This window comes from Naegleria lovaniensis (genome assembly GCF_003324165.1).
Source record: "Naegleria lovaniensis strain ATCC 30569 chromosome Unknown tig057, whole genome shotgun sequence".
Taxonomy (NCBI): domain Eukaryota; phylum Heterolobosea; class Eutetramitea; order Acrasida; family Naegleriidae; genus Naegleria; species Naegleria lovaniensis.
In genome coordinates, this window is record NW_025407879.1 from 1 (window position 1) to 25098 (window position 25098).

The following is a 25098-nucleotide window of genomic DNA, read 5'->3' on the forward strand; positions in this document are numbered from 1 at the left end:
CATGGCAAGAATACCTTCTTCGATGGAAGCAGTTACTTCACACATATCTGTTGAAATATTAAATGTAATAATATCAAATTGAGAAATAATGATGAGACTTTCCAACTCTGCAACATATTGAATTTCCATCATTTTTGCATCGGGTGTAACTCCTTCAACATTTTCATTAATATTGAAAGTTCTCTTGATGGTGCCCAATTTAACGTCCAATTCAAATAAAATACCCTCTCGTGTGATTCCGAAGATTGTGTCTGTATCCGTTGAAGTGCAAGACACTACTTCATCATGTGATGAAGTGCAAAATGGAAGAGTACACACTTGATGATGCACAGGTTTGAGATTTCTCATTTTTTTTGAATGCGTCTGCAAAGTTGAAGTGGTTTTACTTTTGGCCACAAGTGAAACTGTTGGTTTCTCTTTCAAGTTAATCATAGTCTTGAGAAAAAGCTCTTGTGATACATTCGAATTAAATTAAAATGTTTTATTACATTATTGAAGAAAAATGTGGTAGTTATGTCTGTTGTTGAAAGAATAGTTCCGGAAAAGAAAATCAACATTCAAGAGAGAGAATGAACTACCACTCGTGCTCTCTCCCTAGAAATGGTGTATATAAATATTTAAATACTCGTTCGGAATTATTGTTGATTGGACTTAATCTTGAGATGTTGCAAGTGTTCCTTTGGAATGAAATCCAAATTGACATTGGCACCCTTGAAGCTGACAAGCTTCTCAGCAGAAACAGCTGATGATGTAGAGGTGGCACCGAAGAACTTCTTGTATTGGGCAGATCCCTTGAACAAATACCAAGCACCAAAGGCCATCAAGCCCAACATGGCAAAGAGTGAAACGTATGAGAATACTGTTTCAAAATCAGCAGATTCTTGAGCTTCGACGAATTGAATAGTTTGATTATAGAAAGTAGTAGAGAAAGTATCATTATCAACATTTAAATAAAAGACATCAACCATGACAGTATAATCACGGGCATCCAATGTCTTATCGGCAACAAATTTGTAAGAGAAGGTAGCAGTCTCTTCTGGACCTACTGTAACATTTTGAATTGAACCAGTGAAGTTTTGAACAATGAATGGTTGATCAATATTAGCAACAAGATAACCACGAATGAATTGAACGCTGAATGGAAGATCACCAGTATTCAAAAAGCCCAAAACAACTTCTGATTCTTTACCTAATTCGAGAGTCTTTTGATTGTCTTGATTTAATCTAGCGAACGGAGTAACATCAGGTGATGAAATATAGGCTGATGTATCTTGTTCATCGAGAGTTGGTTCTTCTGTCGTAATCTCCTCTTCATTCTCTTGTTGGGCTTTAGTTAATCCTACAAAGAATAATGTTGAGATGAGCAGAGCTCCTATCAAGAACAACAACACGCTGCGTTTTGTGTTGAAATACTTCATTATGATGATGGAATGATGAAGAGTGTTGCTGATTTTTTTTAATCTTTTACAAAAAATTTGTGGGTACGCTTGCACTGAAGAATAAAGAGTGACGTGTTGAAGATCCACAGGCACATATGATCCATTTTACAAGTGCCATCTTGTTACGTACCACCTTAGTAAAAATTCAAAGTAAATCGTATTTTGGATAGTGGTTGCAAATACGAAAGTATAGTTTCTTGTGCCTGAATGTTGAGCATGACTGATTGTGGCAAGAAGTTCTTCTCCAAAATGACAATGTTCTTGAAAATAAATTTCATGGCTTCGAACAGTATTTGGTAATTCAAACAATAGATCACAAATGAGAAAAACTTGTCGTCCATGAGTTGTGTTTTCGTTTGATTCTTTCTCTTCACGAGTGAGTCAATGGTAAGAACAATATTCTGAAAGGAGTGACCAGTTTTCAAGTTGACACCAACCTTGGACAACGGGCCTTGAGCACAAACCACAATCAATTGCCATGGATGACTGACGAAATTGCCGCTATTCAACCATTTCGTCTCTAATACAAGTTTGTCAGACAATATGGATTTTAGAGGGTACATTAATAGAGTTCGCACAACTCGCCCCAGGTTGTGGTTTTTGGATTCGTCCGTGACCAGCTCCACAGTTAAATTCTCGGCCTTTCCAACTTGCACAATATATTGCAAAAGTGTTTTGATATTTTGTTGGAGTGATGTGACAAGCACAATATCGTGGCCATTGGTATTATTCATGTCTCCAGCTTTGTCAAACTCAAATCTCAGTTCAAAATTCACATGCTTCTTGAGTAGATTCAATATGGCAAAGAATGGTCTGGCATATGCACGATCGTTAAGAAGTGATGTCTCTTCATAGGATTCTGATAAGAGCGCAGGTGTGTTTACCAGCTCAAATGTGCAATATGCAAGCAATTTCCTCTGAAGTAAATATTGAATTAAGAGCAAATCTCGTTCTTTGAGCTTTTTCTGGTCATGTAATGACCTGATTTCCTTAAATGCGAGAAATTCTTGCATCACATTGTCTTCTTTCAAGCAAGTTAATTTCGAAAAAATTCCACATAAATCTCGTTCTCCTTTGAAAAGAGAGCTCTATTGGTGTGTTGAAATTTAAACAGTCAGTTTAAGGGAGATGAATTTGAATAATAATAGTGTATAATGAGAAGCAAATTGAGCTTGAAATACTCGTCCACGAATTCCTCAACGTACATACCTTGGGTCTGTTCAACAAGATGGCATATATTGAATGAATTAATGGAGTCAAAAAACGAGAACCTCTGTCCATAACTATAACAGTATTGGTCAAAGATGTAGGACCTTGAGAAGATGGTGTGCTTTCATTAAGAGCAGTGTCAATCATGTCAATAATTGTCCTTCTCAATTTATCGAGCATTGGATGAACTAGAAGCGGCTTTTCTGTGTGCAGAAAGTGTAATGGTTCTTCCCATCCTGTTGGTTTTTTAAATAGAGGAGGTGTTGGAGAGAGTTCTTCATATTGTACAACAGTGTTGGTTTGAGAAGAGTGTTGTCTGGAAGGTGTCTCTAAATATTCATGTTGCTTTTGCTCTGAAATGCGGTGGTTCAGTTTTGAAAAGTTATCAATAAGTACTGCGTCCTCTTGTAAAAATTCATGCAACGATACTAGTGATACTGGAGGTTCTTCATTGTTTGATGAAAAGTGAGTCGAAGAATGAGAAACATTCGAAATATCCAGAGGGGATACTTTTCGATTGTCCATACCAAAATCACTCTCTAATGGTTGGATGGTTTTGATTTGCCCAACAACAATTACCTCATTATCCTTGGCATTACTCTCCACGGCAGACAGCCTCTTTTTACGGTAGTTACGCTTTTTATGTTTTCTAAGTGATCCAAAAGCCGAGTCAACTCCATCATCATTTGCATATTTACGAAAAGGCTCTGCTTCTTGGTGTAATTTCTGAAAATCTGACAATTCTTGATCGGTTTCGTTCGCTATGTCAGTAAGAGATGAACTCGCCTCTAACTTGGCTTGATGGTCATCTACAAAAACAGTTCCAAAATTGTTGTCGTCAGTAGCTGGTTGGTAGGTGAATGAGTCAAAATTGTTCAAAGGAGGGGAATTGAGCGATGCAGATGATGAACCATTAGAGTTATATTCTAACTCTATTGGTTGGTCTGCATCTAAAAGAGTTTTGTTGTTGTTTTGCCCCTCCCTAAAAACATCGTTGACACCATCCATGTCGAGTGGTTCTGGAAAATCTATTATCGAATTTCCTGGGGTCTCACCGTTATCATTAAAATTGAATTCTTCTGGAGAAATGGTGAAAATTTGAAATTCGCTTGTGTCATCTTCTCCGCTCACGCAGTCAATCGATTCATTCACATTTTTTTCTTCGGCTTTTTGGATCTTGTCGTGATTTCTGTCACCGATTTTTTCTTCTATGTGGAACGATGTTGCAATTAACATGTTTTCGTCGATAAAATCGTCATCTATTTGGTCTGTTTCTTCATTAATAGACTTTTGTTCTTTTGGTGAAAGAGCACTGGATTCATCTTCTATGAATTCTTCGTAATCATTATTATGGGAATATTCATTAAAGGCGACGTTCTCGTTTAAAACCTCCGAACTCTTGGGCTCGTCTTGTTTATCGTTAATCTCCGTTGAAATAATTATTGGATGATTTTCTTCAGAAATCCATTGATCATCATCCTCCAGATATTCTTCATAAACGTCAATTATTTCATCATGACCAACTCCAGTTTTTGGTGAAGAGGTATCCACACCAAGAAATGAATATTCATACTTGGAGAACTGTTTCCTTAATTTAATTTTTGATGAGATGAGGTCGGAATGAATAGAAGAACCATGTTTTAATTTTTGATATCGTTTCTGGAGCAAATTAGGTAACGATGAAATAGAACAGCATGGATGAGATTCGGATTGTTCGTCGGATCCACTAAATGCCATCTCTAATATTTGTTCTTCTTCCTTCTCATCATTGAATAATATTGCACCATTCTCTCTATTCCGATACAAAAACACAGCAAGTTTTGACGAAGAAGGTTGTTGTTTCTTTCCCTCAATGATTTGATCGAGTTTGATCCTTAGCAGAGACTTTTTGTCTATTAAGGTCATTTTTTCATCGTTGAGCTGAAAAATCTAGCTTCAGAGAGCTACCCCAAGAAAATGTAGTGTTCCTATCAACACTTTTCCTTGTTGAGGAGAATTTGCTTCCTCAAGATCTCAGCTCGTCACTACAGAAAGTAAATTCAAAGAGGGAAAAAATGAAAGCACGATCAGCAGCCAACGATCAAAATTCCTTTCCGAGCGTGCTGCACCAATCGGCTGTTCAAATACAAGTACGTTTACGTTTTCTCATAGTGCTAGTAATTAATTAATAATTGCATTGATTGCTGATTCCTTTAATCTCATCAATGATTGAAAAATACAAAATGGAACAGTCCACATGGAGAGGTCATCATACTCGGAAGACAATTACTGATTGGGCCATGAAGGAGTTTGAGAGTATTGTCAGAGAAGTTGAGGGTAAACATTCGGAAATTGTATGGAAATCATCATCAAGTCATGGACTGAAAATACCTCAAGTGCAAAATACAAAATTAAGGTTAGTAACTGGCGATGAGGTTTCGTTGAGAGGGACAATTGTTTGTACAATACAAATAGTGAGGATGAAAGTGATTTGGAGAAAATGTTAACGAGTTTGATGAGTAGTAAGAAAGACAATGCAACTGTTCCAGCAGAGAACAAGCACGGATCAACACACATCAAGCAACAAACAACAAGTGACAATACAACCAACATTGCAGAGACGAAACATCTGCCCACGAACATGTCAAGTTCAACTAATACCAGCAGTCCTGAAATTGTCATTGAAGCAACAGTACAACCATCAAGCGCCAATATTGCCGAGTCGAAACAGCAGCAAACAAACTTGACAACCTCAACACAATCCACCCAATCCTCAAATACACAAACTGAAAGTCCTCATTTGACAACATCGTCTTCCAATACTTCATACCTTGTGGAGGAAGCAACATCAAAAACATCACCTCTTGCTACTAAAGAACAAGAAATTCAAACAGATTCATTGTTGAGGTCATCGTTTAATAATATTTCTCTCCAACCTACAAAAATTGAAACTAATTCCGTCTCAACAAACACGAGTATTGATGTCAAATCTTTGAAACAATCATTTTCCAAGAGCCATGAAAATCCGTTTTCTCGTCAAGAGGTTAACAAGAGTGTTGAACATGGAGTAAATGCCAGCTCATTCCATCAAGATGGAGATCAAGAAGAGTTTGACAGCTCAATAATGTGTGGGCTAGATATGCTTAAGAGCTTTGATTTTTCTGAAGTCAACAATCTTAACAATCCCACAATGTCACAGAGTGCGTCGTTCGATGGCTGGCCCTCAGAACACGCAAAAGAAACACCACAACAACAGAATTTATCCTTGTCCAGTCAATCAACACAACCACCAATTGGGGTTCATGACAGCCTCAACAACAATTCTTTCAATAACTGTGCTTCCAGCCCGTCTTCTGTAAAAAGTTCCAAGCAAACCACTAAATCTGTTAACAGCAAAAGCATTTTAAACCATGATGAGATTGAGAAGGAAATATCAATACTGAAGCTCGAACTGGCAAGAGCAGAAGACGCTTATTTGAAACGAAAAAAGGTATGTACATTGGTATAATTAATGTTCTACAACCATCACTTGGTTCCTACTTTATAGGAGTTAATTGAATCATATTCACAAGGACGGGTCAGATAAGAGCGTGAATGAAGAATTCTGTCCACGTGATGATCATACCATCCGAAAATGCATTGTCAAAGAAAACGGCTCTTCCAAGAGTTTCACGACAGAAACGTTAATGGGACTGTTGATAGACCTGTTTGACTGAAAAAACAAGAAATTATTCAAATAATCTTTTCAGAGTTCGGGAATGTTTTTCAAATTTCGATTGGCAACTAATTTATTCGTAATACTAGATTGTTTGAATTGACTGTTTAAAATTCTCCTCAACACTAATAAAATCTCTATTGTGATGATGCCTTCTTCTCAGCAATATATTCCTCTGTTAATAATTTCAAGCTCTTCTTTTCTCTCATTGATTTAATCTTCAAAGCTCGCCTTTCCTCCATGGTCAAACGAACGTGTTGTGGTAAGTGTTGAGTTCCTTCTGGGAATAATTCAGCAGTGGAAACACTTTTCACCGACAACAACAATCTACATTTATAAATTAAACCTCTAACTTGTGGAGTATCTTTATGCACTTGAACTTGGTGAGGCTTCTTTAATTTGAGAGCTCTAATTGCAGCCTTTATGTCCTCGGTTTGATGGATTGGGCTCTTAGCCAATGTAATGAAGAACAATCTTCCTCGGGGTGTGAGTGATGATGACGATGCTGAATTCAGGGTGCTTGTAGATGGAGTTGTTGTTTCATTAATTTGTTGTGGTACTTGTTGTTGTTGTCCTGATGTATTTGCTGAGAATGAGCTAGAGAAGAACCGAGTGGAACTAGCCGATGATGAAAATAGGAAGGATGAAGAAGCAATTTGTTTGTTGTTGAACAAACTTCGGGTGAGGATGGATGATGTTGGAGAAGGGAAGAGCAATCGTTTCATTTTTTCTTGAAATTAAATTTTAAATTGAAAAATACTGATACTTTATCATTACGATTCATTTTTCACGTATGCATGCCATGTTATTTAATCATGATTTTTAAAGAAACAACTATCTGTGATGCAAGGCTTGTAACCACCAATAATAAACTCCAGTAATGACCTCCTTTGAACACAACCCAAATATAGACCAAAATTGTTAAAGCCTTATCTTGCATTTTATCATGATTTAATAACATGGCATGCATACACAATGGTACTTCACTACCTTCGTCTATAGTCATGTTGTGGTCGATAATCAGAATGTGATGACGATGACGATCGATGGTGATGATGATAGCCATCTCTATCACCTCCTCTGTCACGATAATTATCTTCATGATGTCTGTAGGAGGAGCCTGAAGAATAGTCGTCATAACGATCGCCTCTTCCACCACCACGATCTCTACTGCTGTCCCTATAATTATTGTAGCCACCACCACCTCCTGAAGAAGAACTTCTACCACCATCTCTATTATATCTGTCGTCACTTCTTCCATGTCCACTGCTGCCACTACTACCATGATGTGAATTGTAATAGCCTGACGTTGAAGAGCCACCTCCAATGCTAGGATGTTCTTCTTGGCCATCTTGACCAGGACGTTTTCTCTTCAATTCGTAATAACTATTGTATTCGTTTCCTCCTTTCATTTGTTTATAATGGTCTCTATCAGCAATGAGCTGTCTCTTGTCATTGAAGCTTCTATTTTCTCGGAGTTCTCGAAGCTTTTCTCGAACTTTTTGAAATCCGAGGTGAGCCTTTCCTGCAAAGTGATCTGCCAATCGCTGGTCACTTTCATTAACGCTCAATAAGGCTCCACAAATTTCGCATACTATTAATTCTTGAGTGTCTCCGATTTTTTGAGTGGGTACTTTGGCTTCAATGTTTTCCTTTTCTTTTTTTAAACTGTCCAATCGTTCCATGAGTTTTTGGGCCTCTTCATATTCTCCTTCAGTTGTTAATTCTTCAATTTGTTTTGTTACTTTTTCAATTTCCTTCTTAATATTTTGTAATTCAAGAGGTTCATTGTTCTTGTTGAGATCTTTTTTGTGTTGTACATCCAATCGCTGTTGAGCCTTGGCAATCTTTTCGTCGCAATTGTCTTGTATGGACGCTAAAATTCGTTCCAAATCCCGTTCATAATCAAAATTATGTGTTTTTTTCTCCTCCTCATATTGCTTTCGAAATTTTGGAGGTACGGGACAACAAATAAAAGGACAAGGTCCTAAATCAAATTTCGTATTCGGAAACAGTTTGTAGGGACATAAACCCAACAAATCAAACTTGCAAACTCTTGGATCCGTGAAATGTTCAATAATTAAGTCTTGTCTATCGCCGTTTCTATTCACTCCCATCAACTCATCGAGAAGTAGAGAGAAATTCCTAGTGGCTGTGATCATTGGTGTGATGATTGAACAAGTACTTGTTTGGATTGCAATTTTTTTTTGTTTTTTATTTTTAAATTTTGTTTCAATTATGTGAAGAAATGAAATCCTTTCAATCTTTCTTGTAAATTGTGATGATCATTTCACATACAAACAACTTTGTCCTTGATGATTTAAAGTATTGGATACACGACAACAGTTGCCCGCCTTCTCAAACAGGTTCATGCAAGAATTGGAAAAAAATATGCCTCTGAATGATGATGGCTTCAACAATAAGCCACCGGCATCATCATTCAGTAGCAGCCATGATCGAGATCATGATGAATCACTGAACACTCCACCTAGTCGAGTATTCCGTCCAATGATTTCCTTGTTGGGCAACAGCAACAACAATACTCAAAGGATGATTGAATCTTCATCAAACAATTTCAATAACTCTCCGTCGGGTTTCATGAATGAAAAAGCCTTGATGAATAATAATTTTCATCTTCATCATCAACAACATTCATCTGACCATTTCTGTTTAAAACATGTTAACAACAAGCTTGATGTACCTTCTCCAACCACAACTCTACGACGACAACATGTGGGTAGCTCTCCGAAGAGAAACCGAACCATGGTACCGAGTACTCCCGAGAACAAAGCCAGTCCGATTTCCATACATTCCAACTCTCCCTTCACACCACTGGCATCTCCTCCAAGATCCATAACATGTGCTGCCTCTACAAACGTGTTGTCAAGCACATTCCACATGTTGAAATCAACTCCAGTCGCTTCGTCTGCCTCTCGTGTGGAAAGTGTCAGTATTTGCATGACACCATCCTTGTCCTCATCTCAGAATCTATTCCAACAAAAACTTGAGCCAAACACAATATCACATCATCACCACAACCACCAATCAGCAAACACTGATAACAGCACCAACATTGTGGCCTTTCTATTCATGTACAGTTCTAAAGATTCTCTTCAAAATTTTGAAAGAGCCTTTCCCTTGTGGAGTGGCAGAACCTTAATCTCAAGAAAAAACCAAGAATATTTCTTGGCAGCCCAAAATAATAGAAAACGCATGAAAGATGTGTTACCACCATACGATCGTTGTATATGTATCAATAGCCCATCAATTTCCAAAATACATGCTCTTATTGAAATATCAGAGGGCGAATTTTCGTTTCTCGAAGATTTGAATTCTAGAAATAGGACGGTCATTGTTGAAAAGTCAGAGAAAAAGAAACGACATATCAACATTCAATCGAGAAGGCTCTACCAATTGAGAGATGATAATTTTATTCTGTTGGGAAATATTATTTGTAAATTCAAGTTATGTACAGAGATGGATGAAACTATGAAGAACCTTGCCTTGAATTCACACTTGAAGCTCAATGAAAATGCATGCACGAGAAAATCGCCCAAACAGCTACCAGTACCACCTCAAAATGGCTCTTCTAAATTATTATTTCGACCACCATCTGCGACGTTTCCCTCTCCCAGTAAGAAAACGTTGCTAATGAACAAGAAAATCAATAATGGTGTCGTAAGCGCTGTTACTACATCACCGACTGAAAAAAAATCTTCTGAGATATTGGTACCGGCAACACCTGAAATGACAAACTCGTCTCAAACCCATAACACAAACGACACATTGGACAAACAAGCAATATCATCATGTCGCAACGATTCAAGCAACAATATTATTAAGGAACTCCACAAACCTGAGAATAATAATCAAACAAGACATTTTGTGCCTCCAACCAATTTTGTCTTAAAGAAAAAGTCCATGAGTAATACAGATGAGAAAGAACAAACTTGTCAAAAAGTATTGGTTTTTGAGACGCCAGTGAAATCATTAGAAAATGGGACCAAGTCGACGGATGGTGTCACAATTTTCCAAACACCATCAAGCTCCTCCTCTTATGGCACTCCACAAACCACCAATGAGAGTACTACAATGAAGAATTTTTCTGACACGAAGGTTCTTTTATCAAACGATCATCAGTACAACAATGAAGACCTCTGCAAAGATGAGGACTTGATTGACCTACAACTGGATGATATTGACCTCTCTTTCTTATCAAGCCAACAAGAAATGACACAACAGAAACAACCACAACAGCAGAATCCAGAACCCTCAACTTCTACATTTAACATTAGCAACTCTTCACAGTTTGACGATATTGAGGAGGAGGAGCTTGATGATCAAGAGGAATCACAGGCCAACCAGTCATTGTACAATAATCCAAAAAAGCGTGTCAATGAAGAGGACACTTTGCTAAACGAACATGATCATGAAGGCATAGTTTCCACAGCAGAACCGCTCAATGATGCGAGAAGGTCGAAAAAGAAAAAGTACAAAAAGAGTGACCATCAACATCCTCATATACTCTTTACAGGAATTCAACCTACTGAAGCAAATTTGAGAGCCATTGAAAGGCTGGGAGGTGTTCTTATTGAAGACGCCTATACAGAACTTCTCGAATCACGGCTCACTCATTTGATTACTGACAAATTGCGAAGGTAAGCATGCTTAACTTTCAAGTTTTTGTTTATTGCCTTGAAATAATATTATTGTTGATGAAACTCGTGGCAACACAGAACTGTCAAGTTTCTTTGTGCCTTAGGAAGCTGTCCTAATATTGTCACAATCGATTGGCTTGAGCAGAGTACAAAAACCAAATACTTTATCGACGAAGAAGGCTTTTACTTGCACGACGTGGAGGGAGAAGAAAAATTCAACATTTCTCTTATTGAAGTATTGAATAGAAGAGATAGAGCTCCACACAAACTCTTTCACGGAATGGCCTTTTTCCTTACTTCTAACATTCTTCCAAAACCAGACGAAATGAAACTGATCATTGAATGTAATGGAGGTTCTGTTCTTTCCACCCTCAGTTCCCTCAAATGTGAGTTAGGAATGAATAAGAACGTATTTGTAATAACCTGTGAGAAAGATGTAAGTGTTCGTGTGTAAATGTTGAAACTTGATTCTATTTTGACTTTGACTGGATATTGCATTTTCTGTCATGGTACTGTCATTCTGTATCATGCTACTGCATTTCAATATTGAACACGCACGCGCAAAACTGCAACACCTGCCAATGATAATTGCACGATGTGATTAGTACAAGTATTGTACTTCAACCTTGTCACCAATTTTTGAAGATTTTGACTTGAATTGTGTTGAACACTTTTTCAATAGCGAGTTTGTGATGGCTTCAGTTGTCCGTCAAGAGATCATCAACAATGAATTGACCCAATTCGAATCCATGCAGAAAACATCCATCAAATCCAAAAGGAAATAGTTCCAACACAGCATGGATGGTATGAGACCAGTGGTTGAGAGTGTGGGTGATTTCGACACCTTTTGTGTTTAAAAGAACAATGTCATGAACCTTGAACACTGCGGTATTTGATTGATTGTAATGTGCTTTGCCTGACCCCTGAATGGAATCTTAAAAATATATCGTTGTGGTGGACAAGATGAAAAAGTAAAAAAAATGTCATTCACAAACAAGCCCAACATCACCAAGAATCATGATGGGCATCAACAGGTCAAAGACGAGAAATTCAAAAGCTTTGCATCTCTGACACAGTGGCCATCATACAAGACATTAATAAGGACATTAGCTGACATCATGATGCAGCAGAGGCACAATGAAGAACATTTCTGGAAAGTTCTTCCAATCAAGAGTTCTATCAGTGGTCAACATGTTGCAACCAGTTCCTGGAAGGTTCTGCTGTTGTTGCTTCCTATTGTTTTATACATGTTTATTCATGTGGCACCTCTTCATCATCATCAACATGAACACCAACTTGGAATACTTTTTGTGTCAGCAGAAGAACCAACATTTTCATCATCCATGAGGAATACACTCCTGCAACCAACCATACAACCCATGCAAACGATACAACCTTCCATGCAGCTTCATCTTGAAAAGTACATTCGAAAACAAGTTTGCTCGTCTTCGAAAAAGTCCACTGAAGAGTCAACTGCCAACAACAATCAACCGTTGATTTGTATGCAGCAACAACAAGAAGAACCAATACAACGACGTTCGTTTCACCCACCAACACTTGATAGGAGTGGCACCTTATCTGAACTCGTGTCATCATCATCCATGACCAAATCTGACAGCATTCAAGAACAACCACCAATCACGAGTCAACACGAAACAGAACTCATCAGCCCAACACCACTCGCTCTTCATTCCTCTCTCGACAATGCAGAGACTTCAATCATCTCTCCTTCAAGATATGTCTTTTACAACACGACCTATTACTTTGGCTATTTCACAATTTCCTACTCGGTCTCCGGAGGGTCACCAGTTTATTTCGGAACCGTTGCTACCAATCAACTCTCCAGCATGCCCAGTTCATCCTCCTTCCGACAAATTTCCACACTCACTTCCTACTACAATTCCGAATATCGATTGGCCGTTGGAGGTCAAGCATCCTATTTCGTTTGGTACAATTATCACTCGAGTTCGAGTGCCACTCTTCAACTCTACACCTTTACCTACATTTACAAGAGTTATTCCACCTCTTACTCGGTGAGCATGACTCGTGGCGATATTGAAATGTTTTACTGTTACAGTTGTGTGAGCGTTCCCAATACTCGATACATTATTTCATTGAAAAGCACGACTGGCTCTCAACAAAATGTCTCTGTCGGCTACACGTACGATAAGACCCGCACACCAGAATTTACTGCACCCACTCTCTTCAGTACGACCAAGGTGTTTTATATTAATCCACTCGTGCCATATCCGGGAACACCTCCTCCAGTCTATGCCTATATTGCGTGTTTGAGTAGTAATGGATGTTCGTTTGAAATTACATTGCGTATGAGTGATGATTTACAAGACACGATTATTATTGTGATTGCTAGTGTGTTGGGATCTCTCGTGTTGTGTACATGTCTGATTATTGTGGTGAGTCTCGTGGTGTGTCGAGTCCGAAGAAACAAGCCTCCTACCAATTCCTTATTGGCCAATGGAAATACGAGCAATAATAACAATACAACAACAGCTCATATTCCAATGACTGATATGAAACCACCCATTCCAGTTCAACAACAACCCATCATGGTTTCTACCATTCCACCCATCAAACAACCTCAAGTGATCATTCCACAGACAACCACGACAACACCTTCTTCTACGACAACAACAACAACTCAACCTCCTCCCCTCAATACTACTTCAGGTCTACCTTATTATACCACCACAGCCAATCCATATAATACCATGCCAAATCCTCAACAACCTACAACCTATTACGTTCCGACTCAACCTCCTCTATATTCTACTTTACCAACCTCTCAATATAGAACTCAATCCTTTGTAAATCCTCAACAACAACCACAAATGATGATGGTCGGAATGCCTCCTTCTCAACCCGTGATGTATCATCAATCTCCTCAGATGTATCAAACTCAACAACAACCCACACTTCCTCCTCAACATCAGCAACAACAACCTTCAGGAGGTGTTCAAGGTTATTCCCATACAGGTACGATTGGCGCTCCTTTACCATCTTCTTCATCTGCAAATTTGCATGCCAATACCAACACAACCACTTCAACAACGAATACAGCACATAGTACTCTCAACACAACAACGGACACGGCAACTACATCTTCCTCAGTCTTTATTGAAACGTATCGTGAATCAGATGCTTCCAATAACGCGTCACTAAAGCATCAAACTACAAGATCTTCGAATGCACAAGACTCGGAAGATGATCGTTCCTTACTGAAAGGAAGATATCGAGTGATTGAAAAAGTTGGAAAGGGAACTTTTGGAGACTGTTATCTGTGTCATGATATCAAACGAAATAATCAAGCAGTGGCTGTAAAATCAATTCGTGTGGATGACAATGACATGGAGAAGGTCATTGATGAATGTTCCAAGACTCTCACTTTCAAACATCCAAGATTGGTCGAAGTGTACGAATTATTTAGAGCCAAATCTCTCGAGTCGTTGTGCTTGGTCATGAAATTCTATCAGAGTGACTTGGAAAAGTGTTTTAAGACTCATGGATTTTTCTCAGAGAAGGTCATTGTGGAATTGATTCGTCAAATTGGAGACGGTCTCGATTATTTACACAATACCAAGATGGTCTTGCATAGAGACATGAAACCAAAGAATATTTTCGTTGACAAGTTTGACCAACAAAGTCAGGAAATTGAGGTTGTCATTGGAGACTATGGTGAAGCAAAGGAAATGGGAGACACTACTAATTCTGTTCGAGGAACCATTATTTACATGTCTCCTGAATGTCTGACAGGTCAGAAATATAGTTATCCTTCTGACATTTTCTCAACAGGAGTTTCGTTCTTCCAATTAATGACAGGAGAAACATTTAGTAATATCGGTGTTGCAAGTCGAATGTTGGGAGAAGCCGAAGACCAAGTTTTGAATAGTTTGCGTGAGCAATTAAGCAAGAATCAACTCTATCATGAGCCTTTGATTAATTTTGTGTTGAGTATGCTCAAGAAGGATCCACAGAACAGACCAACTGCTGTGGACATGAAGAAGTTTCACTTGTAATTGAGAAGACATAAATTCGCTGATAGCAACCGAATTCTTAGTAAATGGCATTTGACACTTGAAATTGTGTAACGGAAATTTTGTTGAATATTTGATGTTTTATTTTCGGGTTGAATTGATGAAATTTAAATTATTGTTTATCACGTTGATGAGAGCAAGAACGCACCATCTTCATGGGTGGATATGTTCAATAATTTATTCATCTTCCATCTTATCACCAGTGGTGGTCTTCTTAGTGTTAGCTTCCTTTTCCTTCTTTTCTTGCTTTCTGTTATGATTGTAGTGGTTCATCATAATTATATTTGATTGATGTGTTTGTATGTTGTTGATACGTGTATATTCATTTTGAAAATAATATTAATACCATCACCATCAAGAATATTCAATATTATTCATCATGACGGATTCAAATTTCGGTATACATGGATAAACAAATAAACCATAGTCTACGATGATTGATTAGTACATACCTCATGGCACGATTGCTCTTGTTTTTCACGAATCGCAAGAACAACTCACTGTTAACGTCGTAAATCATTTCTTATGGGGTTTCAACGGTTTGTATGCAAAATATTTTTTAAACGCAAAAATTCAAAAATTTGAGTGAAAATGTTGGAATTAAAAAAAGAAACTCATGTTTACTTCAAAAGCACAAATGATTCATTCACCTTGCTGTTGTTCATTGTTGCAGTTTCTCATTCCACAAGAATGTCCAATTTAAAAATTCAAATCTCCACCATGATGATGTTTTTACGTGTTGTATCTGAAATATGCAAGAATATTCCAACCCTTATTGGTTCGAAAATGCAAAATTCTCGAATTTGCATTCCAATTTCAGCGCATTGGATGAAAAAGAGTCTCGCAACATGCATCATCGATTCCAAGTATACTTTTAACACATGCAATCATACAACAATGTATGTGATACACTGTTCTTATTCTTCATTCAAATTCAACAATTCTCGTATGGAAATGGACGTTCGTGCATGTCTCTTGGAAGAATCATTTTGATTCGATGCATGTGGTGTTGTCTTTGTGGGCAATGTTGACATGCATGTCGTTTGATTATTAGTTAATACAGAACTAACAGTAGTAATATCATTACTATCTGCAGTGAAAGGATTGGATGGTTGTAAAATTTGTTGTTGAATATGGTCATTCGTTGTGTTCGATGATAATGGTTGTTGCATGTCATTCAAATTCGTTTCCTTATTACCAAAATTCAAAGCTGTTTTCAATGGCATTGACATCATCTGATTTGAATGAAGTTTTTCAACATGTCTTTGATCCTCCTGACACATGTATTCACTTCCTCTCAAAATTCCCATGACAAACCCAAAAAAGACGGCCAACGATTGTTGTAATTCCAAATAACGTTGTCTTTCAGCATCAGGAGTGCATGATTGTGGTTTCATGGACGAAGAACATGCATGCGGTGTATGATGCTTCGATGCATGGCGATGACCTTCTCGGTAGGCACATGTTTTTTCATGCATGTGAGTGGATGATGACGAGGGTGTCGAAGCTTCATCACATGCTCTAGCAGACTCGACATGTTGTTTATTTCCATGATGATATGAATGCCATTGGAATTGATGAGAAGAGTAATCTTGTTGAAATTTCACATGGCGTGTTGGTCGAGACATTTTCGAAGGTTTTTCAATTTTTGATGTCGCCATTGTTGTTACATGTGGCTGATGTTGTTTTAAACGAGGACTACTGGATGTATCATTGGAAAAAGTAGCACGTTGTATGTTGCATGTATGAGTTGATTTGTGGTGTGGCAAAGTACGATCCTCACTTTTAGGTGGTTTGACATTTGACTTTTGAGAGACCATCGTGAGAGATTCGTTGTGTTTTTTTTGAGTTTGTTTCGACCACTACTATTGAATCTCCAGAATCATCGTTCCAACCTCAAGAGAGTATGTAAAAACAAAGCAAGCCCCTTGCATAAAAAAGGAATTTTTTGAACGCATTCGAATATTCAACCATTCCTTGCCTTATTTGATGCTATGATTCATCAGACTCGAAAAACTGGGTCATATTACCTGGTTATCTTTTTAGGATTATTAGTGCAGCCGGCGGAGGCATGGATGGGTCGGCCAAGATGGATTTTGTAAAAATTAATGTTGGTGCGAGGAAAAATTCTGTCCGTCATCAACTTGATTAATTGTATTTTCTATTCACCATTTCGGAACAACGGACGACTTGTTTGTTGAATAATACATTAAAATTTCTTCAAAAATCTGAGGAAACACAACATGATGAATGGTATTTTTTTACGAAAAATGTTACTAAAAGGGAGGTACGAGAAAACCCCCAACTCTATCAACTGCAAGATCGGTTGCCTTAGAAGCCTTAATGAGAATCATCGGGATGGGATAAAGGACAACGATGATCAAACTGGGACGAGAGTATTTTGTTGTTCTTCCTTCCTCAATGTTAGATCACATCATCAAATAACGTTGATCATTTTGATGTTCATGTTTCTTCTCGTTGTATCAATGGTTATATCTTATCGGAGCAATTACAATTATTTCTTGTCGTTGATGAGTAATTCGTTGTCTGTTTCAAATCACTGCTCAGCGAGTTCCAACGAAACGAATATATCATCACAGGTGATTCAAGGTCCAATTTTAAAACGATATTCCTTAAATCGAATGGACCAGAATCATTCTTTCATCAATTACGAGGGGATTGTGGAACGATTTATATGTTTGCAATGTTCCCCGTTTGCTACATTTTGGAAAATAGAAATACATCAACATGTGGAAGAATTCTTCCCGAATCCAATTCTGTTTTATCTTCCATCAATTTTGAACGAGACAGTCATACCTTTGGATGCATTTTACAATGCATCCATAGTCAATAACTTGATCCTTCATCAAGCCCAATGTCCCATATTTCAGAAATTCAACTCGCATCTCTTTGAACCCAAAGCGATGAAAAGAACAGAGTTTATGAGCCACGTCAAGAGTGAGGCCAATGCTACAATAATTATTGACTTTATCATTTCGAATAGAGGTCAGAACGTGACTGTATTTCTTCAACCAGAGCCACACCAACCAGTATCTTTCGTTTTGAAATTGGTTATAATTTGCTTTGCATGTTTCATTATTTTGAGCGCATGTTGTGGAGGCGTGCTTATTCTTCTGTTGTTGGGATTCAAGATATTAAGGAACATGAGAGATCATTCGTATTGGAAAAATCTATTACGAAACAATCATGCCTGGTTTGCCATGAAGGAAGAAGAAGAATTGAGTGCAGAATATAGAGAGAGTAGAGAGCCAACTCACAGCGAGGGTCAATATTATGAATAGAGGAATTATGTTTGAGTATGAACAAAAGGTAACTGTGATGAAGAAACCCACGAGTTCAACGCTTGAGAGACTTCAAATTGTTAGTCTATCACATTGTGACAATGGTGTCATCATCTATGATGAAAACCATGAATCACAGTGTTTAATTATTACCATCAATTTCACTCAATCTCACCAAAGAAGTGGAGTAAAGTACAATCTTCGAATCAACCACTTTCTAACCTCATCATAAATGATAATGAACACTCCCCATGGCAGTGGCAACAACCAAAACATGAACAATAATGGTCTCGTGGCAATAATATAATCTCCAATAAATGGAACATAAATCACAATCACCGCAATAATAATGGCATAAATAATTCCAAAATAAACAGCAAGATTAGTAAATAGACCCTGTGTGAAGAGACTCATTCTTCGTGTTCTGACAGCAAATAAGGTAAACCATTGACAAATCACAATGGCCAAGAAAAATGCAGCCTGAGCGGTACTCAAAATATCCAGCTGAGCTAACGGGCTCAACATCAAACCAGACTCGGCAATATATAAATATTTGGTGGATGTGAGACCGAAATACCCAAGGTAGGTCGCTCTGTAAAGATATCCTGGCGGAATTCCATACAAGCCCATACACAAGAAGAAGCTTGTAAACGCTGCAAAGGTCATGATCACTCCAAGTTGTAGATAGGCAACAGACAAGACACGAAAACCAACCAAAAGTTCAGTTCTTGGTCTTGGTGGAATGCTCATAATGTCACTCTCCTTTGTCTCGTAGGCCAAACACGTGGCAGATATCAAATCAGTTCCAAGATCGATACAAAGTGCTAATAGACCTGAAATGGCTGCTGGAAATCCTACTAGAACAAACAACAAGAATGGAATCCTAATCGAGATAAAGTTGAAAAAATAGTATGGCGTTAAATGTAAAAATAATAATATTCACAACATCATTTGCATGATCACTTACAGTTCAGGTAAAAGATGGGCCAACGTATATACAATGGATTTCTTGAGGTTGTCAAATATGAGTCTACCTTCTTCTACTCCATTGATAATTGAGGCAAAGTTGTCATCGAGCAATATTAAGGCTGCAGCTTCTTTAGACACGTCCGAACCGCTGTAGGCATGAAATTGGTAAACAATGATATAGTATTTTCGAATTGGTAATATTAGTAGCTACTTACCTTATATTCATTGCAATTCCAATATCTGCCTTTTTCAATGCAGGACCTTTTCAAAATAGAGCATTTACAACAAAATGAGTAAGTTGTAGCAGTACTTACTGTCATTGGTTCCATCGCCAGTCACAGCAGTGCAATGGCCTGCTTGTTGGAATCTGCTCACAATGATAAGTTTTTGTTGAGGTGAGGTACGAGAGAATACAACTTGCTTCTTTCGTAAAATGGTTCTCCATTCCTCTTCTGATAAACGATCGATTTGTTCTCCGTGTAACACCACTGCATCTACTCGTTGCCATGGAATGTCTTCAGGATTCACTCCCTCTTCTAAGGCAAGATCTTCACGTGTTTTACTTCCTGGATCAATAATACCGACTTGTTTGGCTATTGCTTTTGCAGTCGTAGGGTGATCACCTAATATTTTTGGTTAAGTATGAAATGTTATTATAATCAAATGAAATACTCGACTTACCTGTGACCATGACAACCTTTGAAAATTGTGAACATCAAAATAAATTTTGGTAAAAACGAAACCATTAAAATCAAAATAAATTTTGGTGGAAAAAATTAATTGCTTACCTGAATTCCAGCTCTCTTGCATTTTGCTACGGCCTCTGGTACTCCTACCTTAGGTGGATCAGTTAATGCTATCATTCCAAGAAAGCAAAAACCATCCGTTGGAATTTCAACTTGCTGTTCAGCTGTGGTTAAATCCTCACGAGATTCAGAGGCAAGTGCAATGGTGGGAGCAGAAGCTTCTGCTTGAATACCTTGTTGTTCTTTGGTTGCTGACTCAACAGCTCCCATTTCCTCCCTTACTTTTACAGTGTTGACAATTTCTGCACTTGTAAATCGTTGTGCTAAACCAAGAACTCTTTCACCCTTAGAGGCCATAAAATTGTAGGCATCTTGAAAGTGTTCTTTGAGGTCTTCATTCAGTGGTACGATTTGACCTCTCATAAGCATCGAGTTGCATCTACCAATAACACGTTCTGGAGCACCTTTGATAAGAGTAAGAAGTTGGCCATGCTCGAACAGATCCTTATTGACACACTCGTGAATGGTTAGCATCCACTTGTTCTTGGAATTGAAAGGAATGTCATATTGCTTGGGGAATTGACGTCTAATATCAACCAAAGTGGAGGAATTTTCACGAGTTTCAACAAACTTGATCAATGCAGTCTCTGATGCGTCTCCGATACATTCTCTAGAGTATCATTTAAATAAAACACAATGTTTTAAACAATGGATGGCTTATCAATTACCAAAACGTACCTATCTAAGATTGGTTTTTGCAAATTTAGCTCATTCTCAACAAAGATAGTTTTAGAACAAAGAGCACAACAACGGACAATTTTTTGCTCAGTAGTAAGGTCATTCTCTGAAATGTCTGAAAAGTTGGTCAAATTACCTGATGGCTTCTGCTTCATCATTCTGTTATAACGAACGTCAATAAAAGCACCATCTGCCCACATTTCCACAACAGTCATTCTATATTTCAATACATTCACAATTACAGTGTTGACGTGGTTAGCATGACTCAAATTAGCTCGCATGTACGATTAAAAACCTACCTATTTTGTGTGAGAGTTCCAGTCTTATCTGAACAAAGACAAGATACACCTCCCAGAGTTTCAACGTGCTCCAGCTTTTTGGCAAGTACATTGACGGCTATATTTATGGTCGGTCATTCACAAAATTTCGAGATAAATTTGTGAGATTCATCTGTTCAAAACATTGTGCAAAATAACTTACCTTGAAGTCTTCGTGCAGAAACAGTCAAACATAGGGTCATGGTGGCAAGAAGACCCTGAGGAATGTTTGCAACGACAATACCAATACTGTACAGAAAGACAACAAACCACGAATTTCCAAGAGCCAAACCAATGATAAAGAAAATGACAGCCATGATTAATGATATGGAACCAATAGTTCTAACAAAGTGATCGATTTGTCTACCGAGTGGTGTTTTAAGTTGTGTGCTCGTTTGTGCCATCACAGCAATTTGTCCAATAACAGTTGCATTACCAGTTCTAATAACCACACCAATGCCATTTCCATCAACTGCAATGGTACCAAAGAATAGTAAATTGGTAGCTTCGAGGGAATTGCGAACATTGGATTCGACACTTCTCGATTGAGGTTCACTTTCACCCGTCAGAGAACTGTTATCCATTTTGAGGTTATTGCATGAGAGAACTCGTAAATCAGCTGGAACCTTATCTCCAGCATTGATGACCACCAAGTCACCCTATTTTGATACAATACACAAGTGTTAAAAGAAATTAAACCATGTTGGTTATCGAAAAGAGTACCTGGTTCAAAACGAAAATATTGTTGAAAATATGTAAAAACTTACAAGCACCAATTCTTTTACGTCTACTCTTTGCATAATACCTTCTCTTAATACCATACAATTCGCAGTTTGAAGAGCCAAGAATGCTGCCATAGTTTTCTCAGAGCTATGCTCCTGAGCCAATGTGATAATGGCATTCATGATGACAACCAGCCACAAAATAGCTCCAAGAAATATGTTTGGAAACGAAGCAGGAGTTCTGTCAATGATCACATTGATGAAACACAATATTCCTGCACCTATCATCAAGAGGGCAAATAGAGTTGTGAATTGGTCAACAACTTTCCAAAAAAAGGATCTACCTTTCGGTGGAGCAAATTGATTAGGACCATTCACTTTCAGTCGCTCTTCTGCTACTTGTTGTGACAATCCGTATGAACCCTCAGGATTTTCAACATTAAATTGCGTTCCATACATTTCACAGACTTTCTCCAAACTCATTTCGTGTTCCTCAATTTTCACAATTTTCTTATGGGCTTGTTCGACCTCCTTTTTGTGTAAATGAGACTTGATAAAAGTGGTAATGTGACGTCTTTTGCGTTCTTTTTGTCTCTTTACATCCTGCACTTGTGCATCATGAACAATATCAATCGATTGTCTGGATATGAGAATCCAATTTGTGAAAAATTAATCGTGGCAATTAATATTTTCCACCACGATCATGAAATTAATCCATCGTCACCATTTCCAATTATCAAATTCTTTTTTTAAAAACACAATAACACATACCTTACTTCTTCAAAGAGTCGTGGAATTGTGGTTGCTGTAGTAATACCTTGTGCCTGAAGAGATGGCCTTGGCATGAGCATGGATAGAACAGAGGACCGACGTCTTTCCAATCCAGGAGGTAAGTTGGCTTGTTCTTTAAATTCCTTCTCAGCGGCAGGCACTTGCTCAGAGGGCATTGCTGGTTGTTGTGCTGGCTGTTGTTGAGAAAGGAATTGTTGGTAGGTTGGAAACAAAAAGCTTGCTCTTCTCATTGGATATACAGAAGGAGAGGGTGGTGGAATGTCATACTCTGCTGCAGGAAACACATCTTCTCGTTGTAGTTGTTCTGGTTGCTGTGGTTCTTGAAGTGTTGCAGGTCTTCTTGTTTGTTCACTCATATTTGAAGAAGGTAACAAAAGATCATGCTCTTCATGTGTTGATGATTCCTCTCCATGTGTACCAGGTTGTATTTGAGAGGAAGAAGAAGACGACTGCTCGTTCATGCCTCCATCATTGCCACCAATATTCATGTTTTTTCTTTTTCAGTGAAAGGTACCAAAACAATTGAACAAGCCTAGACAATTTCCATCCATGACACCGTTATCAGCAAAGCAGCAACATGAGCATCTTACAAGTTGTATTTTAACATCTTTCCAGCTTTTAGAAATTATATAAATATGTTCAACCACCCAATTTTCGCATCTCCAATTCTGTAAGCAAGATTCCGATCTATCGATAGTAATCTTGTTGGGATGAACCGTTCAAGATCTCATCCGAGTGGTTACTGAGCCTATCACTTCTTGCGTATTTCAAAATCCGAGAGAGCTCACCGAGAAGTTCAGAGGATGATGATGAAAACATTTTTTTCCAATTTCATCTCATTATAAAAAATGGACGAGGTCGAAAGTAAGTTCGTGTGCGCGTGCTGTTGCTGTTGTTGTTGAAAGGATGAGTCCAATAATAATAATAATAATAACAATGGATATTTTATAATGATATGAATAATTGATAATGATGGCGCGGAATGTTGTGTTGATGATGATATGGATGAAATATGAAAATGATCATTGATGATGGTTTGATGAAATGTTTTATCATGTGTTTAACGGAATCGTGATCCGTGTAATGATTGCGGAACGGAATTCTAAATGATTATGCCATCACACTTTTTTGTGGATATATGTCTGTAATATGGAAATACGAATAACAACAACAACAATTTGAAAATGATTCACCAAAATAATCATCATCATCACACTTAGAACACATGAAAATAATTATTATAGGAGACGGTCAGGTGGGAAAGACAAGTCTGGTTCGCCGATTTGTGGACTCAAAATATGATCCGGATTATAGGCAAACGATTGGTGTGGCATTCAAAGAAAAACAACAATATATACCTGAACCTATAAACGAGGCTGGTACGTAAACTGCATTTTGCACAAAATACAATGTTATTAATGAATACACCCGTTATTTCTCATGGTACACAATATTGGACATGTAATAATGTGCGAACATTACAATTTAAATTTGTACATAACATGACATTTACGAAAATTTTTGACAACACGACGATGAAAATTATGCAATCGGGAAATATGAAACTCTTCAATATGACATTTTGAAACATAGTAACATTTATGCTTTGGGATACTGCTGGACAAGAAGGTACGTATACCAACTTGGGCAGTTCTTTTTTCGCGATAATGACGATTTGTTGTCAAAAATTTTCACATTTAACATTGACACAAACTCTCATATAATATAATGTGACAACAATTATCATTCAACAATTACCATATAATACCATTGTAGAATTTGCTGACATGACTAGACAATATTACAGAGGTGCCAAAGGTGCCATTTTGGTGTTTTCAACAACGGACAGAAGAAGTTTTGAAGCCATCAAGGCATGGAACGAAAAAGTCGATACACAATGTGACGATACCAATTTATGTAAAGTTTTAATTCAAAATAAGATTGATTTAATAGACCAAGCAGTGATTCAACCGTAGGTATATGACCGGAAATTAACATGTTGATTGTACCATGAACAAATTATTTCTTCTCATTCATTGATGAACAAATTACTCAACATGTGTGATTTTTGTGGATTTCCATTAATACAGCTCTGAAGCCGAGTCACTTGCTACTGAGCTTGGTATTAAATTTTTCAGGGCTAGTGTGAAAGAAAATTTAAATGTCACAGAGAGTAAGTTACTAAATTTTTTTGGACTGTGATGACTGAATCAAAACGATTACATGCTTATATTTTGCTGCACCTGAATATTCTATAATTCAACACAAAAAGTTTTCCAAACACTCGCCATTGATTATTATAAAAAATTAGAAGAAGCAGCTCAAAACGAAGAACAGAATACTAACCACACATCTCAACCCACAGACAACCCACAGGATACCAATAAGGTCAATCTTAACCAAGAACCTCCAAAAGATCCAAAAAAGAAGAAGAAGTGTTGCAATTAATACCAGTATTTT

At 37.7% G+C, this 25098-nt stretch overlaps 11 protein-coding genes across 11 annotated transcripts; 4 read left to right on the forward strand and 7 right to left on the reverse strand.

Annotated features, from left to right (window-relative positions):
* Positions 1-348, reverse strand: C9374_012257 (uncharacterized protein; the record flags this gene model as incomplete). The annotated part of the gene is made up of 1 exon (XM_044688003.1): positions 1-348. A coding segment is annotated over one exon (348 nt), but the record flags the coding sequence as incomplete, so codon positions are not given.
* Positions 349-635: 287 nt separating this feature from the next.
* C9374_012258 (uncharacterized protein) lies at positions 636-1418 on the reverse strand (the record flags this gene model as incomplete). The annotated part of the gene is made up of 1 exon (XM_044688005.1): positions 636-1418. One exon carries the CDS (start codon positions 1416-1418, stop codon positions 636-638), a length of 783 nt encoding a protein of 260 aa, XP_044542443.1.
* Positions 1419-1573: 155 nt separating this feature from the next.
* On the reverse strand, positions 1574-4553 carry C9374_012259 (uncharacterized protein; the record flags this gene model as incomplete). The annotated part of the gene is made up of 2 exons (XM_044688006.1): positions 1574-2527; positions 2649-4553. 2 exons carry the CDS (start codon positions 4551-4553, stop codon positions 1574-1576), a joined length of 2859 nt encoding a protein of 952 aa, XP_044542444.1.
* Positions 4554-4702: 149 nt separating this feature from the next.
* On the forward strand, positions 4703-6213 carry C9374_012260 (uncharacterized protein; the record flags this gene model as incomplete). The annotated part of the gene is made up of 4 exons (XM_044688007.1): positions 4703-4777; positions 4880-5043; positions 5103-6117; positions 6175-6213. 4 exons carry the CDS (start codon positions 4703-4705, stop codon positions 6211-6213), a joined length of 1293 nt encoding a protein of 430 aa, XP_044542445.1.
* A 266-nt stretch (positions 6214-6479) lies between these two features.
* Positions 6480-7067, reverse strand: C9374_012261 (uncharacterized protein; the record flags this gene model as incomplete). The annotated part of the gene is made up of 1 exon (XM_044688008.1): positions 6480-7067. The coding sequence occupies one exon, from the start codon at positions 7065-7067 to the stop codon at positions 6480-6482; it is 588 nt and encodes a 195-aa protein (XP_044542446.1).
* A 261-nt stretch (positions 7068-7328) lies between these two features.
* Positions 7329-8504, reverse strand: C9374_012262 (uncharacterized protein; the record flags this gene model as incomplete). The annotated part of the gene is made up of 1 exon (XM_044688009.1): positions 7329-8504. The coding sequence occupies one exon, from the start codon at positions 8502-8504 to the stop codon at positions 7329-7331; it is 1176 nt and encodes a 391-aa protein (XP_044542447.1).
* Positions 8505-8733: 229 nt separating this feature from the next.
* Positions 8734-11785, forward strand: C9374_012263 (uncharacterized protein; the record flags this gene model as incomplete). The annotated part of the gene is made up of 3 exons (XM_044688010.1): positions 8734-11000; positions 11079-11436; positions 11606-11785. The coding sequence occupies 3 exons, from the start codon at positions 8734-8736 to the stop codon at positions 11783-11785; spliced, it is 2805 nt and encodes a 934-aa protein (XP_044542448.1).
* A 195-nt stretch (positions 11786-11980) lies between these two features.
* C9374_012264 (uncharacterized protein) lies at positions 11981-15034 on the forward strand (the record flags this gene model as incomplete). The annotated part of the gene is made up of 1 exon (XM_044688011.1): positions 11981-15034. One exon carries the CDS (start codon positions 11981-11983, stop codon positions 15032-15034), a length of 3054 nt encoding a protein of 1017 aa, XP_044542449.1.
* A 935-nt stretch (positions 15035-15969) lies between these two features.
* C9374_012265 (uncharacterized protein) lies at positions 15970-16872 on the reverse strand (the record flags this gene model as incomplete). Its single annotated transcript, XM_044688012.1, has 1 exon — positions 15970-16872. One exon carries the CDS (start codon positions 16870-16872, stop codon positions 15970-15972), a length of 903 nt encoding a protein of 300 aa, XP_044542450.1.
* Positions 16873-18525: 1653 nt separating this feature from the next.
* On the reverse strand, positions 18526-23126 carry C9374_012266 (uncharacterized protein; the record flags this gene model as incomplete). Its single annotated transcript, XM_044688013.1, has 12 exons — positions 18526-19237; positions 19322-19471; positions 19539-19584; positions 19638-19946; positions 20005-20020; positions 20112-20739; positions 20808-21023; positions 21107-21203; positions 21288-21783; positions 21892-22127; positions 22191-22486; positions 22618-23126. 12 exons carry the CDS (start codon positions 23124-23126, stop codon positions 18526-18528), a joined length of 3711 nt encoding a protein of 1236 aa, XP_044542451.1.
* Positions 23127-23486: 360 nt separating this feature from the next.
* On the forward strand, positions 23487-25086 carry C9374_012267 (uncharacterized protein; the record flags this gene model as incomplete). The annotated part of the gene is made up of 6 exons (XM_044688014.1): positions 23487-23502; positions 23859-24017; positions 24232-24267; positions 24415-24610; positions 24729-24811; positions 24911-25086. 6 exons carry the CDS (start codon positions 23487-23489, stop codon positions 25084-25086), a joined length of 666 nt encoding a protein of 221 aa, XP_044542452.1.
* Between the last annotated feature and the right edge of the window lie 12 nt (positions 25087-25098).